The following is a 14,093-nucleotide window of genomic DNA, read 5'->3' as shown; positions in this document are numbered from 1 at the left end:
AGTTGTCTAGTTTTTAACAAGCAAGCAAATATATGTATTTATTACTTATTGCCTCAAAGACTGAAAATTGAAAGGAAAAATGTGATTTGGAAACCGCCCTTGGTGAATAGTAAAGAAGAGAAGTCACAATACCTCCCATGTTTTAACCACACATATTTCCTTCCTCCCACAGAGCGCTGTGCAACAGGGAACTATGGTCAACCTGTAACCACCCTCCCAGCACCCACGAGTCAGGGGTGCTGAACAAAGGTAAGGAAAGAAGATGGCGCAGTGCTGTGGAGGGTGTACCAAGGCATACGAAAGTGCTATTTTAAAGGGTAAATGAATAGCTTCCTGGCAAACAGGACTGTTTTCAGGTAACATCTGCAAAGAAGTCAAAGAGGTTACTTATTTTCTTGTAAGCCAGGGAGAATTTGACTAGGTATATGGAACACGAGGACTGTGCTTTCAACACACGCCAAAACAGAAAGCCCAGGGTGAATCTTGACCTGACAAAAGGATTCGTCATAGGTGCGTTATTCTCTCACAATGCACTTGAATATGGGTGTAATTTATAAACAGCTTCCCCAGGAACAGATCCAGCATATCCACTACAGTGCATCTATTTTCAGAGGCCATGAATCAAAAAAATTTCCACTAGTTTCCATCTAAAACTCTTCCTCAAAGTTATTCTGGAATTTCTAAGCTATCATTTAAGAGTGCCCCACAGTGTCCCAGAATAAATACCATTCCTCTTCCTCTCTCAATCTCCCCTGATCACACAACCAAAGTACATCTATGTATGTCCCTCTTTCAAGCCAATTCCCATTTGCACCTACTGTGGCTAAACCTAGGCTCGTCAGTGTATCCCTGACTCTCCTGCATTGCCCAGTGACCCTCGTGCAGACACATGCTTTCAGACCTCATTTTCCGCTATGCTCCCTCTCTCTCTTTGCTTCCTTACCCGTATTCCCATCCATTCCACCTTTGCCTCTTTTCACTTCTTGACAGTTTTCCTTTTGAAAATTTGTCGCTCATAAACAAGAAAAGTCCTTTATAAATACGATCTAGTATTTGAATACTTTTTCATTTGGCAAGAACAAAAAAAATTGAAGTCCATGGATAAAAGAGGCAACTGAGGTAATAATCTATAACTGAATTTCCCAAACAACCCAGACATTTCCCAGTGTTATGGAAATGATACTGAGTTCAGGTCAGGGTCAATAGGCCTGGGTTCTGATCTACCTTTGTCAATAACTGTGACTCTAGCCAAATGATAACTTCTGGAAATCTCATGTTCCACATAAATGTTTGGTTCACATTTAAATTTTAAATGTTCATAATAGTATACTCCTTCTGTTCCTTGACAGAACTGTGAAGATAAAATGAGAAGTAAAGGTATTTTGGATACTAAAGAATGATATTCAACAATCTTGTTTTAGAGACGAAAAAGTAATAAAAAATAAAATTGGTATCAGAAACATAACAGTAGGTGTGCTACAAGGGATTAAAGAAAAAAAGTGAAATGCTATGAAATAAAAAGGGGCAGGGCAAGTGGAAAAGATGCCACTGAAGAGGTCTCCTGTGCCATCCGATACGTATGGAGAGTGAAGCCCCTTTTATATGAAGAATGAGAAAAAATGGCAACAGCACAAAACAGAAGTTGGAAAGAACCTTAGGATTCACCTAGTGAAACCCACATGTAAAATATTAATTCTCTCTAAATAGCTCTATTGTCCAGCCTCTGCTAAACCAATTCCAGGTCTGGGTGTTACTTCCTTGGCAACTTTCTACACAACTCTAACTGGTAAAAAGCCTAAAAATATGCACTCAAAATGTTCACTGAAAACAAAAGAAACAAATAAAAACATCTTAAACTGCACATTTAAGCTTGTCTACATTTGCCAAGGTAATAGATGCCAATATTGGTTGCTTTGAGACCAGAGTTTTTGATCCTTAAATGAAAAAAATGAGGGGAAAAAAAGGTCTAAAAAACCATTATGGACTTTGGGTCAAACAATTTCAGCATTTTCTTTAATGCTCCCACCCCCCCCCCCTTCCAATTACCACTGAGATGACCAAAGAAACAAAAAGTAGGGAAACCATTAGTACTGGAAAATGGGGATGGACACCACCCAAGCATAAAACTATAAGCAATTTCTCTAACAAAGTACAGGCAAGACTGGACTGAGGGGCAAGCTGGCCAACCGACGAGCTGTGGAAAAGCGGGATTAGAGAGAAAGTAAAAGACGGTGAAACTTCAGTCCTGTGGCACTCCTGCAGAAAATACATCGGGTGTCAGAGCCCACGGACCACAGGACCCTTGGGGTGAGTTACCTCAGCTCAGACCTCATGCTAAGAGAGGGGCCACTGAAGTTAGCTCCTAATTAAGGGAATTGCTCCTGTGAGAGATGGCGTAACACTGCCCCAGCTACTTCTGAATTACCCAAACAAATACATAAAAGAAACTTGGTCAGTTTCTCAAAAACAGAGAACTCCGTAGTACAGCCATTGCCTCTGGCTATCTCTGGCTGCCGCCCCACCAGCCACTAGAATGGAATATGCCAAAACTAGACCGAAAGAAATCTAACACTTCCCCTTTTTTCCCCTGTAGTTAGGTCTGAAAGGCCTGTTCATAGGTTCACAGCCAAATCACTGGGCTTTCTGTCAAATAAAAACTAACGTTCTTCCATGAAATTGCATTACTACAAAAATGAGAGGAAACAATATTTGTAGTTTGTATTTTCATCGAGATTCAAGAATACACTGAAAAGGAAAAACTGGAGATCAGATAACACTTGTTCTCTATACACTTGTTTTTATGACTGTATTGGACGTAATCCTTTATAGGTTTGTCTGCCTTAGTAGACAATGAACTTTCAACAGGCAGAAACCATTCCTTTAGTTACCTCTGAGTTCATAGCATAATGCCTGGCACAGCAAAGGTACTGGAAAACAATAATTGTTTATTGAACGAATGAGAAAAATCCCTAATTAAGTTGATTCTATACCAGAGCTTCCATTCTTAATATAATTACAATAGTTTTTCTTACTGATAGCCTTATTAAAGTATTAAAATTCTATTCATAATTCTTATATTTCTTTGTAAATCCAGTGCTTTACCCACATAAGATGCAGATAGAAAGCTAACAGTAAATTATTTCTTCCTAAAATCACTGAGCTTTGTTAGATTCCAAAATATTTCCTCTTAAATCAATAATTAACATTCAAGTAACCACTGATTCCTAATGGACTATGGCTAATATGACATATAACTTCACAGGAACTGTGTGTCATGTAGAACACACTGCGTTCCTTGTCCTATTCCCACCTGGAACGTGAAAAAGTCCCAGGGGTAACATTTTATATTTGTTAGGTCAAATATCAGCATGATCTACATAGAAGAACACTAAGAGTAAAGTGCTAATCCTACTATTTCGAGAAAAACACAAAAAGCAGAAATGAATTTTTTAAAAAAAGATCGCTGAGGTTTATTAGTTTGGCACTGTATCCATTGCTGGCTTGTTAAGAATTAAAATATATTGTTAAAAATTTCAGACTACACATAAATAAATGTAACCCAATTTATGTCAAGCCCAGTTTAATACATGGGAAACTGAAAAATTGGAAACCATAGGTCTCAGGCCAGAGCTCACTCTACAAATCATGAGATGTGAGGCCTCCCTTGCTGTCTAGACGCAATTGAACACAGCATGTCACTCCTACAACTCTGCAGGGCAGAGCACAACTACTCTCAATTTACAGACTTGGCAACCAATAGTCAGAGCAATTCAGTGTAATTACTAAGAAAGGATAATAAGATATAAAAGTTACATTTACTTCTCAGAGAGGTTTCTTAAGTTGTCAGAGGTCCTGGTATTCTATAAAGTATGAGAACTTAGCTAACAGAGTGACGCAGACAGGCAGATTTTCATCGTAACAACTTCCAGGTACTATTCTAGGCACTAGGGATATAAAAATAAATGTCACCTTATGGAGAAGTTTCCTGATTGGGGAACTGTTCTATGCAGACAGTTCTATGTAGATGGGGTCTGCATTAGCAGCTAGTTATTCCTACCTCATATCTCCTGTTATGAAGAGGCAATGAGAAACATGTCAAGCAGCCAATACAGTGGTAACACAAAGGAGGCATTTATAGAAGGCCTATTTTATCATCTATATTGGGCCCTGTAAAGCAGAAGATAATCTGAAAGTCTGAGTTTCCTGGCTTATAATCCAGGATCCTTTTCATTTGTAGTAGACTTTTTAGTAACCTCCTAACATCTGTTACTCCCTTCCTCCTTCCAACAGGCCACTTTTGTTTGGTGATCCATGTGTGGATTTTATTTGGTGTGGTTTCCAGAGAGCTGACTCAACCCAATTCTACTCCTGGCTCTAAGTCAGGCAATTCAGCACTTTCTATCTCCCTGGCCACAGTGACAGGTGTAGGGACAGGCATGTGACCAAAGTCAGTTAATTAGAGTGAATCTAGTTATGATTTTTGCTGGGACAAAGACGAATGCAAGAATAGCTAGTAGATACCATGTGCCTACGTAGAAAGTCAGCCTTGGGGGAAGCCCATGACAAGAAAGGAAGAGCAAGGACGAAAATGAACCAACTCCTTGGAAACAGGGTTGTTCCCCATCTCCTCTCGTAAAGCCCAACCTGCTTCAAGGCTTTTCATGTAGAAGAATCAACATGCTCCCTTTATTATGCCAATCTGAGTTGGGGTTTCTGGTACATGTAACTGATAGCACACCACTACCATGTGCCCCTAATTCCCCAACCCCAGAACTGATAAAGTAAAAAATAAGACCTGAATAATAATTTTACGTTCCTCGTGTTACCTTAAAAATACTATCACACAAACAAGTTTGCTGTGTAATAAAAATTGCATACATACATCAAAACCATGCAAAATAGAGAACATCGAGTCCCTAGTCCACGGCCCTCTGGATCTTGTTGGCTTCTTTGCTTTTAGCAGGACTTGTAATGGCAAACTGGACACCCGAGAAAGGTCTGCAGAACTGCTGCCATCAGATGACTGAGCTGACCCGGTCCCTCCTGCCTGACGCTACTGTAGTTGACCACCTCTATCTGTAGTGGTGGATGGCGGGGGCTGTTTCCTATTCCTCACGTCTAACTTTGGAAGGGAGAGATCTCACTCAATATTGATATATTTAGGGGGTAAAAATCATATGGTTGAGTCAATCAACATTTCAAAAGCTTTGCATTGGCAAAAACTTAAACAATAAATATTCATCATACTTGCTTTATCTCATTCATATACATACATACACATAAAGAAATACGTGTATATTTATTTGTGGCTATACTATTTAAACATAAATCTTGTCCCTAAATACTTTAGCATGCATCTCCTTGGAATAAAGACATTCTTCGGTAGAAGTTCAACACCATTATCACATAATTCCCTAATATCTAATATGAAGGTTATATTCAAATTGTTCTACTTGTCCCAAATGTCTTGAATTCATGACTTTTTGAACCACAATTCAATGTTTATGCATTGTATTTGCTTTTTATATGTTCTTTATATGTCAATCTGGGGAAATAATGAGGCTCTGTACATTTACCTTTTCCAAAACTATTTAATATAATTCATCTGGTCAAATAAAATAGTTTTCTCCAAGTCTGTCTCCATGAACTCCTGGAGAACATACTCAAGGGGAAAACCTACCTGGGGGGCTCAGAAGCTGAAGACCTTCAGTGTGTTCCATAGTCTGCAGGAAGTCACTCAGCTCTGTGACTGTACAGCCTTTTTCACCCATAAGCTTCAGCAGACATAGGCTTGGGCTTCCTTCAGGCTCCAAGACCTTAAGAGAACACTGCTCCAAGTCCAGACAACTGAAAATACAGATTTAATTCAAGTCAACAATTTTCCTTAGTATAATATGCCTGCTCTATGTGTGTCCCCAGAGGTGGTGTAGGAAGTAAACTGCAAGGCCTTGGGTGGTGAAGAACTATTTACATGAATGCTATTATTATGAATGCTACTGGTCTTCCTTTTTTTGCCATCATAGGGGATTCCTCTTTATTCCTATGTCCAACTCAGCTCCCATGACTACTAAATCAGGAGAATGAGAGAAACCTGACCTTGATTTTGATAAAAATCTTTACCTTTAATTTGAGAACAGGAAGACCAGATACATTCCTCTACTCTTTCTTGTACTTACATAAAATATAATAAAAAAATTACATAATATTTTGTATTAACAAAGTAGTGTGTCTATGTGTGTATTCACATGAAAAAAGTAAGATACAGAACAGTATACATCCTCTATAATGCTGTTTTAATTAGAAGGAATATGTGTTTGTTCTTATATATGCAGAGTAACTTTGAAAAGATCACCAGGAAACCGGTAGCAGTGGTTGCCGCCCTAGAGAGGAGAGCAGGGCTCATGGCCAGATGATTCACTTTTCACTACAAAGCTTTCTGTACTATTGAATTTTTGCTATTTGCACTCATTTTTTTCAACAATTAAAAAAAAAAAAGACAATGAATGCTATTGATATTCAGAGGATTTTTAAGTGCCTGGAAATACCCTAACACAGGGCCAGGCAAACTATGGTCTGTGGACTAAACCTGTCCAGTCACCTGATTTTGTAAATAGTTTGGTTGAAGCATAGCTATACTCATTAATTTATATATTTAAAAATGTATATGTCTGCTTTCCTGTTACAACAGCAGAAATGAGTAGTTCGTCTGCAAAGCTGAAAATATTTATTATCTGGCTTTTTACAGAAAAATCTGCTACCCCCTGCTCTAAAGAATCTTTATGTTCTCATTGTCCTTTTGTTAAAACTACTCTTTTGTTCATGTCAATATTTAAGATACAAATACAATGTCCTTTTCTTTTTAAAAATGTTTTTTCTTTATTTTCTTCAAATCCTCACCCGAGGATACGTTTCTATTGATTTAGAGAGAGAGAAAGGGAGAGCGGGGGGGAGAGAGAGAGGAACATTGATGTGAGAGAAAAACACTGATCGCTTGCCTTCCGTATGCACCCTGATCAGAGATTGAACCTGCAACCTGGGTATGTGCCCTGACTAGGAATCAAATCCCTGACCTTTCCGGTGTATGGGACAACACACCAACCAACTGAGCCCCACCGGCCAGGGCTCAATGTTATTGTGTTTAGTAGTGGTATATAAGGTTTTAGAAAGACAGGATCAGACTGTAGAAGGCCACAAATAATGTAACAAGGACTATGGATTTCAATCATTTCACAGGAATGGAAAATACAAGAATCAAACATTCAAGAGAAGAAAAAAATAAAATCAAACAATCAAAATAACAACAAAAACAATTAACCTTTCCAAAGACACATAACCAACAACAAAGGACAATAAAGCCTTTAGGTAATGAATCTCCGTGATAGACTGTCGAATTCATATCTCATACACCTTTGCAGACACGTATCTTCCTTTCTGCCAATTTGAACTACAGTGCAATATAAACCCCTGCTTCTCTGTGAGCTTCTCCCAGACCACATCAGTCCAGCAAACACACTACATAGTCTCCTAATGGTTCTGATGGTGTTTATCTTATATACCACAGGTTGGAAAATTTCTCCTTAAAGTGCCAGAGAGTAAATATTTTAAGCTTTCTGGGCTATACCATCTCTATTACATATTCCTCTTTCTTGTTTTTTGTTTTGTTTAACAATTTTTTAAAATACAAAAACCATTCTTAGCTCGTAAACTATACAAAACCAGGCAGTGGCCTGAATTTGTCCCATAGGCCACTGTTTGCAGACCCCTAATCTCTATGTTTTCTTTGACAGGGTTTTGCTTTAAAACCATCTGTCTTGTCCATATTAATTATTCAAAACTGAGTGATTATCGAGTGAATTTCTATCATAACTGAGACGCATGGAAGCCTGGAGAGGTGGAATGGGTCAAACGTAACAGTACCACAGCTGTGGCAGAGGTAAGCTTAGCAAGCTTTAACATGACTTGACACAGTCTTAATTCACATTCATTATGATCAGTTGTATTAAAAGGCTGCCATAGCATTTATGTAATGGTCATCCAAGGTTTATAATTCTGTGCCAAAATTGGTTATCTCAAAAAATGTACCCAACCAAAGTAATTTCAATAGTAATATCATCTATCTCAGAATTGTTAGAATTAAATTAGATAATCCATGTAAAAAGAATTTAGCAGTGTTCGGCAAATAATAAGTACCCTATAAAAGCTCTTATTATGCAATAAAAATACAGGAATATCAAAAGAATATTAAGGTTAATTTCTTAATTATGTTTATTTCTGAAACTGTTTTAAACTTTACCTTAAAAATGTTTCTGAGTAGCTAATACTATTTTGGTAACCTAATATTGTCCTCCAAGGCCTCCTATCACTGTACTGACTAAGTATTCTTTGCTAAGTATCCTAGTTAAGTTTATATATTCAATATTCCTGTTAGATGTGAATCTTCATAATATAAATCATCCATTCCCAAATTCTGCACTGCAGACCAGTGGAGCACAATGTAAAGTCCATGCTAAAATGATAAACATAAGGACAAAGCTGTCTTTTACTCCAAGATGGTCTTTCCTTTATTTCTAAGTGTTAAAGTGTCTTGTCTTTTATGAAGTAATGGTGATTACAATGGTAGCAAAAACAAAAGCTGAAGATGCCTGTTGGTCCTTTATTTTGTAAAAATTTCTTTTACAGTCCTTGTAATGGCCAGGTCAAGGAACATTATCAGAGACAATGTAAGGATCAGCAATTTTTTAAATAATGAGAATATGAGACTTATAAAAATAAAGATGGCTGTATGCTAAATATGATTCAGAAAGGTTATCAGGATCTGATACATGAAATTAAGACGCCATCTTGTCAGATGCAACCAAGTGATGCTTTCATGTTTATACTAATATAGAGAAAATGAAAAACAAATTGTCTTCTCCCCCCAAAATAAATAAAGATCAACCTGAAGTGGACAATGGTTTTGCTTCCAAAACAAGAGGCACAGGAGAAAAACAAATTTCTCTATCTCCTTTCCTTTTACTAATTTTCCGCACGAGCACTGGCTTTCAGCTAAGATGATGTTTATACATAACCAACTTTTCTTTCTTTCCTTTTTTAGTTACATTCCTGTAAGACTGTGCTTTGAAGTGGTTTCTACTAGCTCTAATTTGGAATTTCTGATTTAATTTAAAAGATTCTTACTGAACAAAATGGACTTAGTTTTAAAATAAAACTACATTTTATTATAGTTTTAAAATTTTACTTTTACAAGTATATAATCAAATAAAACATTATTCACCCTTTAAGGTACAAACCATGGCACTACTTTTGCTTCTCTTACTGGTACACTTACTCTTTGGAATCTTTAAGTCAACAACTATTTACTAAACACCTAAAATAGGCCAGCCTTTCCCCTAGGTATTGAGGATATAGTAGCAAACAAAACAAAACTCCCTATCCTCCTGAAATTTTCTATAGAAGAATACACACACACACACACACACACACACACACACACACACACAGATTTTTCTCTCTGTATATCCATCCACCCAACAGTCAATAGGTGCTTTGGGGAAAAACAAAGTAGACGCACAGCCAACACTGGAGCAGAGAGCAGATGTAGGGGGTAATTTTAAATAATGTGATCAGAGAACTCATTGAGAGGCTGACTTTTAAGCAAACATTTGAGGGGGGTAAAGGAGCAAGTCACGTGGTTGACCTGTGAGACCACCTCAGCTGAGTAAACAGCAGTGCAAAGACCCTACTATGTTCAAGGAGAAGCAAGAAAGCAGGTTTGAATAAAGTAGAGAAAGGGGAGACAATATAGGATATCAGGTGTTTATACTCTGAGCTGTGAGCAGAGGAAGGATAAGGCCTGATTTAATGTTTAAAAGAATTCATTCTTACTGATATACTGAGAACAGACTGGGGTGGGACAAAGCAGGAGGAGATGTTAGGCAGCTATTGAAATAATCCAAGTGAGAGACATGGTGGCTTTCCCTAGTGTTATAGCTGCGGAGGGCAGATTCTGGATCTATACTGAAGGGACAGCGGACAGGATGTGCTGAGAAAAATGAATGTGGTGTATAAAAGTGGAGTCAGAAGAGACTCAGAAATTTTGGGCCCCAGTAACTGAAGGGATATAGTTGCCATTTACTGAGATGCAAGAAACTGCAAGGAAGAGACTTATGTTAAGTTTTGGACAAGTTCCTTTTAAGATGTCTATTAGCCATTCATTCAAGAGGAGATGGCAAATAGGCTTCCACACATATGAATGGGGAGTTCAAAACAAAGATATGGACTTAAGATATGAATTGAGAGTAATCAACCTAAACACATAAAGTGAGGAGATTAAAGAATACCAGGAAGGACTAGGTGAAGTGTGGATAAAGAGATACGAAACCTGATCCCTAAGGCAGAGGTAGGGACTACAGAGAGACAGGAGGAAAGCTTTTGTTCCAGCCTTCACAGGTGTTCTCATTCCTATCACAAACTCCCCGAGCGCAGGATTTCTGCAGCTATGGGAGCAGGTACACAGTGACTGGCCAGTTTCCTGGGTCCATGTTCCACAGCCCCATTTCTAAGTCCATCCTTCAAGGATTTTAGGCAGCTCTGTCACCTTTGGGGCTCCCATGTTCTATGCCACCACAGAATTTACGTAGCTTGGGGAAGACACTCAGAAGTTATTCCCGTCTATACGGACAGCAAATATTGGCTCAGCTTGGAATGGAATTAGGGCTGAGTTTGTATTTAGGGCATTCCCAACTGTACATAGTTACAGGAAAGTAAACTACTGTATGTAAGGATTTATTCTGAGTCATCAATAACCACATGAAAACACAATTTTTCATAATCCTTGATGGACAGTTCAGAACAGACTCTTGCCGTTTATTCTCATCTAGTTTGAGAAAGGACAGAGAGGGTCAGAAACAAGTGAAAGGAAACAGAATCGGCCACCTTTTGAGGTTTTAGGGTCATGAATCCAGTGACTCAGGAAAAAAGCACTTCATATTTTCCTGGGAACTGTTACCCACTTGGACTCTCACACTACAACTCCTAGGTTTGACCCTGGAGAAGAATGCCCTTAGGACCCTCTACTCTTACAGGTGCTCTTCTGCCATTAGTATGAAATGACTTTAACTCTTTTTGTTTTGTCTTAAATAGAGCAAGCATCACCAGCTTACCTTACCCCCTCCCCTTGTCACTCTCTAGCCCCCAAGTGCCCAGTGCTAACCTTTTGTTCTATCAGTTTAATTCTGATTTCAATAGGTATATGAGCTTAATGTTCCCCAGTTCTCCAACCTTCAGGGTGCCCTGACCCTCCTCACAACTAACTTACTAGGACCTAACCTTCAGAATCCTGGAAGACTGGTGCAACTCCAGTGGTCTCTTATCAGACCTCCCACCCTGAAATTCCCAGATTCCACAAATGCATGCCCTTTGTTGCTTGTCACTTCTTGCTAGGCAACTGCCCTTCTTTCTACACTACCTTTACCAGATATGTGGTCTCAAATTTTCTGATAGTTACCCCAAAGAAAGCTAACACCATTCTGTAGCCTTTAACAAAACCTGACTGAAGGCTTGGGAATGAAAACTGAACACCTGATGTCAGGGATCTACTACTTTTAGATTCCATCAGCCTTGCTTCTTCAGTGACAGAGCCTTACTTTCTTCTCTCTCGTTCATCACCAAATAGGAGCCCTCATCAGAAAAGTGTACTAGATAATATCACAAATGAACCAATCACAGATCTGGTGGTCTGACCCCTAAAGATGACAACTTTTTACATTATTGTAAGTTCAGAAATTCAGGAATTTATTACCTAGAATAATAGTATTTTGGATTTTGCATAGCCAAAAGCAAAATGTGTTTTTCCTAAAACAGAAAAAAATTATGCCATCTGTCTGCTCAACTTTGCAAGCTTACCACTTCTTGATTCCATCCTCTTGTTACTCCTGTGTATGGCCAAATCATCCCAAATCATCACTACTCTGGTTTAACTCAAACTCTAAAATTCAAGGTTGTTGTGAGCATTAAAGTAGATAATGCATGTAAGCACTTTGTACACTGGTATATACTAAGCGTTTAATAAATGATAAAAATTTGCTATTATTATTCACACTCAACAGAGTATTTAACATGTTACTTGTGAATGTTCCAGAATGACAGTTCATTACTAAGCTCTTATGAATAGGAGCTAAATATTCGTCATCTTTTTATCTTCTGGAACTTATAGCAAATAATAGGCATTCAATAAATATAATTTTAAAAAATCCTTACCAAGGATATGCTTATTGATTTGAGAGAGAGGGGGAGGAAGAGAGGGAGAAACATTGATGTTAGAGACAAAAATCGATCTCTCCCGTACATGCCCTGACCAGGGATGGAAGCTGAAACCTTTTGGTGTATGGGCTGATGCTCCAACCAACTGAGCCACCTGGCCAGGGCTAAATATAATTTTGAATGAATATCTCTCCTCTTAATTCAAAAGTATTTATAGAGTGTCTAAGATAGATTCTATGCATGATACATAGAATCTTAAGTAATGATTCCTGTTCCCAAGGAGTTTATAAAGAAGTACACAAATGACGATGACAAAGTTCAGTCACATGAGAAGTTAAACTGCTAGGGGTTCAAAGGTCAAAATCATGCCAGTGGTACAGAGCAGCGGTTCTGAGTGTGGTTTGGGAACCCCTTGTGCAGGTCCTCAGACCCTTTCACAGGATCCATGAGTCAAAAGGATTTTTCAAAATAACACTAAGATGTTATTTGCCTTTTTCATTCACTCTCTCAAGGAGTGTCCATTGGAGTACCTCATGTTACATGACCTGCGGTAGTGCAGTAGACTGAATGCAGAAGCACATAAAAGAAGCCAGCTCTCTGCAATCAAGCTAAGACATTAAAGATATGCAAAATGTGAAACAATGACACTTTTCTAATTTTTTTGTTTTGGAAAAGTTTGTTTTTCTACAACAACAGGTTATTTCTGTTAACGCATAACGGGTTATTCTTAAATAAGTTGATACTTTAAAAATGTTTTCGTTTTAATTTCTAATAGGGCAAGTATCAGTACATGATGTATGTATGGAATATATAAAACCCACACAAAAAACTCTCTGGGATCCTTTATAATTCTTAAGAGTTTAAAGGAGTCCTGGGACCAAAAGTTCAAGAACCACTAGTACAGAGGTTCCAAGACTGGTAACAGGAAAATAGTTTCACTTATAATTTAATGTTCATGAAGCTGGTGAGCTGGTTTGATGGAGGAAGACGGTGCGTTTAGCTTCGGTCTTTCCCACCGTCCTTCTTTCCCTGCATAAAAGCCTTCATAATGCACTCCTGCACCCCAAACCCTTCCCTCCCATCTCTTTACCTGCGCTTCTCCTTCCTAACCTTCCTAACCTCCCAGGTCTGTGTCCATATCCCGTTAGTTTGCATTTTAAGTCCTTTGGAATTGCTGTCCTATCGTCTGGTCTCCAGAGAGCCTTCCTTCGGTCAACATCTCCTAGGTCAACCTCCACTTCTTTCAGCTCAAGGGGAGGAGCGAGGGAAAGGGTGTGAACGCCGGGGTCCAACCTCCAATCTCTGGCATTTTGGGGGTTAAAGCTCTCCCCCTGGAAGGTTACCGAAGTTCTCCCGACGTCCTTCCCCCGGCGCCCCTTCCACACCAGCGGCCCCTGCGCGGTCCCGTGTGGCCACGATGCTCCGCAGCGCCAGCCGCGGTCCTCCCACCCCGGTGCCCACGGCGCCGTGCTCGCGCCCCCTGCCCAAGTCCGCCCCACGTGACCCCGCCCCTGCACCCCCGGCGCCTCACCTCAGCCTGAGGCGCCCCCGGCTCCCCGCCACCTCGGCCAGCCTCCTCCAGCCCCGGCCCTCGGGCGCTCGGTCCAAGCTCTCGCTGAGCCTCCGCAGCAGCTGCTCCGGAAGACGGCCGAGGGTCGCGCTGCCCGGAGCGGGGAGCTGCGGTCCCGAGGACGCGACCAGGGGCGGCTGCGAGGCCGGGGGCGACAGGGCCTGCTGCGGCTCCCCGCACAGCGGCATGTCCCGCGCCGGCGACGCCGCGACTGCCGCTGCTCCCGCGGCCCGCATCGCGGGCGTCGGCTCCGGCGCGCCTT

The 14,093-nt window shown here is 39.9% G+C and overlaps 1 protein-coding gene across 4 annotated transcripts in view; it reads right to left on the bottom strand.

The window, feature by feature from the left end:
* Nucleotides 1–14,067, bottom strand: part of MALT1 (MALT1 paracaspase) — a 55,173-nt gene extending 41,106 nt beyond the window's left edge. For 3 of the 4 annotated variants that reach the window (XM_016223537.2, XM_016223536.2, XM_016223538.2), the window contains exon 1: nucleotides 5,681–5,978. In XM_016223537.2, coding sequence (XP_016079023.1) covers nucleotides 5,681–5,771 — 91 coding nt within the window. In that variant the 5' untranslated portion in view covers nucleotides 5,772–5,978. Of the gene's footprint in view, nucleotides 1–5,680; nucleotides 5,979–13,792 lie in introns of those variants that run through there. The other variant, XM_087819124.1, reaches the window with a different exon arrangement.
* Nucleotides 14,068–14,093: the final 26 nt, after the last annotated feature.

This window comes from Miniopterus natalensis, chromosome 7 (assembly GCF_054644295.1).
Source record: "Miniopterus natalensis isolate mMinNat1 chromosome 7, mMinNat1.hap1, whole genome shotgun sequence".
Classification (NCBI taxonomy): domain Eukaryota; kingdom Metazoa; phylum Chordata; class Mammalia; order Chiroptera; family Miniopteridae; genus Miniopterus; species Miniopterus natalensis.
This window is presented reverse-complemented; position numbering and strand designations above follow the sequence as displayed.